This window comes from Opisthorchis viverrini (assembly GCF_000715545.1).
Source record: "Opisthorchis viverrini unplaced genomic scaffold opera_v5_529, whole genome shotgun sequence".
Taxonomy (NCBI): domain Eukaryota; kingdom Metazoa; phylum Platyhelminthes; class Trematoda; order Opisthorchiida; family Opisthorchiidae; genus Opisthorchis; species Opisthorchis viverrini.
This window is the reverse complement of record NW_008752191.1, coordinates 184,584-191,021: the sequence shown is the minus strand read 5'-3', so window position 1 is coordinate 191,021 and position 6,438 is coordinate 184,584. Positions and strand designations below refer to the sequence as shown.

The window sequence follows — 6,438 nt, the reverse complement described above, 5'->3', positions numbered from 1 at the left end:
CTGTACCTGGTTGGAGACACTATAAGATATGGCTGCCAACCGATGTCAGTGGCGTTCTTGTTGTCAGTCTCTATCCAGGTTGCCTGAGTGAATGTCTGGAGGTGCAAGCACCTCGGAATGATTGTGGTAAGCTAGCATTAAGTTCCTTCCCTGTCCACCTTTACTCTTTTCTTTACAATAAGCCTTTCAAATAAGTCATGGTTGTACGGCAGTGAAGCATCGGTGTTGAACAGTCATGTCATGGTGCCGATGATGATGATGTTTATTTGAACAATCTATTCCGAAACTTGGACCAAAATAGTTTAGGTTCTGTGGAGATGGTTACGAAGTGTTGAACACTGATGTCATGGTGCCGATGATGATGATGTTTATTTGAACAATCTATTCCGAAACTTGGACCAAAATAGTTTAGCTTCTGTGGAGATATTGTGGTTACGAAAAAACAACCGGACGGATAAGCACAGGAGATCATTCCATAATAGCCTGAATAAGACATGAGCCTGGGATGCAGAGGTCACACTACCGATCAGCTACCGATCATGGGTGAAACAGCCCTGGGACTATAATGGCCCTTCAATAGTTGGCCTACATCAAAAAGACCGAGGTCTGTGAAGTGAGCAGAATTACTTTTATTGAATACCGAAGAACAGTTGGCATTTGTGGTGGCCAGATGCCACAGGATACCAAAAGTTCTTCGGTGCTCATACTCAGTTTTTACTAGGGAGTCTACGCGGGAAATGCTCAGCACGTCCGTCCGACTGTATCTGAGGTATTACTAACGGACCAGAACTTGGTCAAATTTTACAGGTTTGTTTGAGCGCCCAATGGGCCACTAGTTCATGAAGTCATACACATATCTTGAGATTAATGTGTGCAAGTCGCCTGTTCTTGTTTGGGCTGCATGACTTAAATAAACTTGCCGCTTCTGCTGTATGTTTCGGTTTTGTTTGCATTGTCAGTTGGTACAAACTATTTTCCCACCTTTTGACATTTTTTTCAACCTGCAACACCGCGCTACTCTACCCAAGTTAACTTGTATCTCCTTTTTATTCACGTTTTTAAACGGTCTTTTAGAACCTCAATTTGTCCACGGACAGCGGACCTGATGCACTGATTTGACTTCTCAGGGAATAATCTGTGTTTCAAACAGCGGCGAACTGAAGGAGGTTCCTTGCTGGGCTGTAGCAGTATCCCAGTACAGTCATAAGTGAGCGTAATAAATATCCTTTTCTAGTGTATTTGACTTGGAAGTCTTTCTGTTCTGCTATGAATTGCTTCACTTCATTTAAGCCTCCAAGCCTCAGGCAGTGGTGCAGTGTGGCTTACAAGGGCATCGGAGCTATAGAAGCCTGAAAGCAGTGCATACTCTGTATACCAGTGAACCTCTGGAAATTGCGCAATGCTCTTTGAGCCTCTAAAAGGCTCTCGTTGTAAAGGTGTCTGCCAGTTTGTGCACAATGGACTTTAATACATGAGTAGTATGCGACTGAAGGCCATTTCAACAGTTTATCCTACAGCTGTATCGCTGTGTATACTGGATTTATTCGTTTGTACCATAGGACTGCTTATTTTTAGAAACGAAATATGTAATTGCGTGCCTAAAAACCATAGAAGTTCACCCGGCCCCAAGGACTCATTGTAAAAGCGAGTAAGTGTGTTTTATAAAGTCACGACACCCATAAACCTTGATTGTATTGTCCGCTTGAGATAAAGAAAAGGTAGATTGCAGCATTATGAGCATAGATATCCTCCATACTTACTCGCCAAGCAATTCAGAGATGGTGCAACTCTATGCACGGTACGCTGATAGAAACGGTCAGGAGTGATTGAGCAAGGTGCAGGTATTGGCGTTCGGATCTTAAGGAATACATCCATTTTCTTTTGACCGACATCAGCTACCACTTTTGGGATATCATTTGATTATTGCTTTTTGACAGCAAATAATAAGAACTCTCATGTTACAGCGGTGCCAGATGAATCAGCGGTTGAGACGCTAGTTTACTGACCAGAAGGTCCGTGGTTTGGAATCAACATCTCTCTCTCAACTTTCACTGTCTAGGCTTTGGTGACCTGACAGCATCCTAGCGCTCGTGCTTCCTTCGAGTGGCATAGCAACAAGGCCCCGGTAGGGTGTTACAGCTGAACGGTTTTTGTTTGGTTTCGGTGCCACAGTGATTCATCCTTAGACCTAATTAGGTGAAAGTGGAGTTCAGAACGCTGTGGAATAAGATGGAGTCTGGCCCAAAACACACAACTAAAAAACAACGGGTTTTATAAAAGGAATAGAATTTTTGGCTGATACCGCGCTTCAGCTTTATAAACACAATAATTGATGCATCTATCGCAGCTAATAACTCCCATTGTGATGGGAACGTGGAAAAAGAATCAGGAGGATAAATTCCTTCAAGGAGATCTGATGATTGTTTCAAAGGTATATGACTATCACGCTATCGTATGAGTCTTATTCTAAAGGAGAATGTTTTTGGAAGTCACCGCCCAGATGTGACGCAAGGAGGACTGTGTTTGCTTATACACTGGAATTTGTCAGTTTTGCCGTACATTTCAAGAGTGTGGTAGGACTTCTCCTTGTAACCTAAAATAACCACATGTTAGTACAAGCGGTCTGATTAATGTCCACTGCGGGGAGATCCATATATTGCAGAAGAACCGACTGGGCACTTTCTGTGGTTGACAATTAAGCACGCAGTTAAAATACCGATAACTTTCAGCAGTGTTAGATGTCCGACAACAATGATTCTTAAGTTGTTCCAACTTCGATATGCATAAATATACAGAGTTTCATAATGAAAATAAAAAGGTTAAATTTTTTTAGCGAATATACACTCATTTGCAAACTAATTTGGTTCTTTCGAGAGACTCATCTGGAACCCAGCTGAATCTCTCATTTATGATGTTCTCAGGCAACTGAATGTGCTGCACCAGGCCGCCTCATGTTTCAGTCGCTACGATATTTGAGATATCGCGATACATGTATATCTTTGTAATGTACTACTCATATGGTTGCTGGAAATCCATCGACAGCCCACGACCGGTTTCGCCCTTCTTGGGGCTCATCAGGTAGGCGCAGCCCGCGGGTTTCCGTCAACCTTATGTTCTACTTGAAACCAAATTGCACGAAATTAGCGAATGTACACTCATTTGCAAACCAATTTGGTTCTTTCGAGCAACCTTATGAGTCGTAAATTACAAAGATTTAAATTTTTTTCTTATGGACCATGATATGGTGTGGCGGTTACCAAAATTTATACACCCCAAAATAAGGAAGGTATTTCAAATGCATCGTGAATAGATAGCAGCTGTCAGTGACACGCATAGGATCCGTGAAAAGCCGGACTTAATATGGTCGGAGAAGCGGCAACCAGGGTGTAACGGAATATCACTATGGGAGCGCATACAGATGGTTGTACATGGAGTATGCGCTATAGAACCATAAAACGTTTACAACCCAAGTGCTAAGATCTTCAAACAGAAAAACAATCAAGCGGCGCAACCGAACTGCCTAGATTCCACAACATTGTCAACAGTGAAGCTCATTTCTGAAAGGGTTTTTCTGGGACATACAAAGCACCGAGCTTGGCCATTTATGGCAGTGGTTGGCTGTTACATGCTTCTAGTAGCTTCCTCACTGATTGAAGCCATTGAAGGCGCGAAAAATTCCGGGACAAAAAAAGTAGACACAGAACCAGCACAATAAAATAAGTCGGAAATGACACAGTTTTCTGCCATAGTAGAATGCATTCTTGCAAAAACTGCCTTCCCTGCAAGCAAAGAATCCTTCTGTCGGGGATGATAGCGATGGGTGAGAACACTTTGGTTATTAGCAGCAAACGGATCCAACTGCTAAAAGGTGAACTGTATTACTAAATGTAAATGCAAATGTACATGAAGATAGTTGTATAAACGGCGCTTTAAATAGCTATGCATGCATGCAGGACACCGATAGATGGCTACGCTAAAAGAGCATGTGGTGTCAGAACAAGATGGGCTGTGTCAAAGAAACGCTAAATACCTAGCTTTGGTGATTGCGACACGCATCACAGATAGCAACTACATTTTGTTCCCAAAGCGTCTTTTTACTATTATAAATAAGACCACTACCCTTTATTTAAATGGCCTTTACATAGCCTCTGCGTGTGCTTCACCGCTCTCATTTATACTTTGGGACTTTTCTGAGAGGTATAGTGTAGGCTTGAGGGAGCTAGATGCTTTAGGAGAAACGGGTACATTATCCGCAGACTTAGGAACGCTTGGTTTGTCAGAGGCGATTCAGTTTCTATTAGAAACGTGATCGGTATGAAGATGCTGATGAAAACAGATATTACTGCTACTGAGTAGTTTGCCTCTGACTTTTCGTTGTCGCCAATTTCCGGCTGTCGTGCAGCAACTGAATTCCGCTAATCTTTTTGGTATTTGGCTTCAGGTAAGTAAACTGTCCGTTTAGAAACCTACTAGCTAAGCAGCAAGCATTTTCTTGTAGAGATAATACATTTCGTTTTGGATATTTGCTCAACAACTGCTTAGGAATTCGAAACCAACATCTACATCCTATATAGACACTCTAAAATCGATACTGCAATCATGAGGCTTTATCAACCATAGCACAGACACCAAAAACCATATGGTAAACGACATACACATGGTAAAGTTGTCTTAAAAATATGCAAAACCCGTCAGTCCGTGTAATCAAGTAATCAATTAGAGGAAACCACAAATTGTGTCGTTAATTTTCAGGTGCAACATTCTCATCCAAACCGACTTTTGTTTGCTTCATTCATCCTTATTGCATCAAAAGGCCTTCAAATGTAGCTTGATATGTTGATGATCTTACTGAGGTCATCTCAAATTTAACAAAATGGAAAAATGGCTACTATTTTATACGCACAAGTGTATTACACTCCATGTACTTCGTTTTCCGGAAGCCCCAGGTTTGCAGCATATGTACACTCGTTGGTTTCTGGAGTTCTCGGAAGACACATTTGTAGCTGCTTACGGGCTAATGAGGTCTTCACCGAAGTGTAGTTGAGCTACATGTCAATTGCTAAAACAGTAAAATTCATACGACGCAACAATCCTAATGCGGCATTACTTTCCAAATGCGGCATATTATTAAGCTTCCCAAAAGCCATCGTCTCTCATAAGTCACATCCACAACGTTATGGCTATGGTGTTTGAATAAACATCTGATGTCCTCTTGTGTAGTGAGTTAGTTCAGTGAGTTATTACACTCTGAATGGAGATTAATTGAATGGAGCAATCTAACGGTTGAGCTAGGTTCCTCCAGATCCCTTTCTTTTTAAACGATTTACGTCATTTCGAAACCTAGCACTTTGAGTGACGCTTATTTTTCTTATGAGACCTAAGTTGGCAGATAATGACTCCGGAATCAAAAGGTTTCCATAATATCTCTTATTACAAAACAGATATGGGAGCCTAGGTTTATGAAAGAGGCCTCATAACTGCATGGAACATAGCCCCTATATATCGATATATATATCAGCATAAAAATAATTATGTTTTTTTGCAACTGAAAATTTTTATCGTAAGAAATTTTTGGTCGATGCATTCTCGACCAGAATGACACTCAGCCTGATTCTAACGAATCTGTCTCATCCGATAACCCATCAATCTGAGCAAAATAATGCCAGGAAGCAACTTAGATGCTATGGTCACCAGGCTGATGCCTTGGTGGTTTTCACATAGCCTTCGTGTACCAATTTCGTAGATAGGAATAAGTGTCGAAATATCCCATTCTACAGGCAGCTTTTCTTCGTTTTGTAAGTACGGGAAGTATTATTTTCCCGCACAGTTCTGTGTCCACCGATGTCTCTCTTCGACTTTATCCGACCACCCAAATAACAATCGTCAGTACGGAATGTTACGTTTTCCCATTATAATTCCATTGCATTGGATTTTCCGAAAAAAATTTGAATATTTTAGGCTTCACTTATGCGAAATCCGATGCAAACTCTCTCCAACAACCCTACACCAATATATCTGAAAGATATTGAATTACCAATGCTTCCACTGTAAGTACAACACTGGCGGACAAAAATGGGCCCCATTTAGTCGACGGAAAACAGATACCTGAGGAATAATTCCCGAATTCAAGAAGGAAAGCACTTGAATCAGTTGTGACTTTGCGCGACAAAACGATGGGATCACTCAATGATTGTGCCCTGTAGACGGATCTCGATCGTAATTTCCGGCCATTTCGCCTCGAAATTCCTACAATTCATCTGGCCGTTCCCTCATTGGATGCTTTGTTGGAAAGGAATTGTACCTTATCATTAATGTTTCGGAGCACAATTAGACCAGCTTTGAACCTACGCACATTTGTATCTTTGACTATTCACTCTGCTAGTAAAGATTATGGGCCTCAATCAAGCGGAGAGCAGGATTAGAATTTGGTGTGTCTAA

The 6,438-nt window shown here is 41.4% G+C and overlaps 1 protein-coding gene across 1 annotated transcript in view; it reads left to right on the top strand.

Moving 5' to 3' along the window:
• The window catches only part of T265_11603 (hypothetical protein), a gene marked incomplete at both ends in the record, with an annotated part of 23,575 nt that overhangs the window by 6,152 nt on the left and 10,985 nt on the right, over nucleotides 1–6,438 (top strand). The window contains one exon of the mRNA XM_009178296.1: nucleotides 1,128–1,207. Coding sequence (XP_009176560.1) covers nucleotides 1,128–1,207 — 80 coding nt within the window. The remainder of the gene's footprint in view (nucleotides 1–1,127; nucleotides 1,208–6,438) is intronic.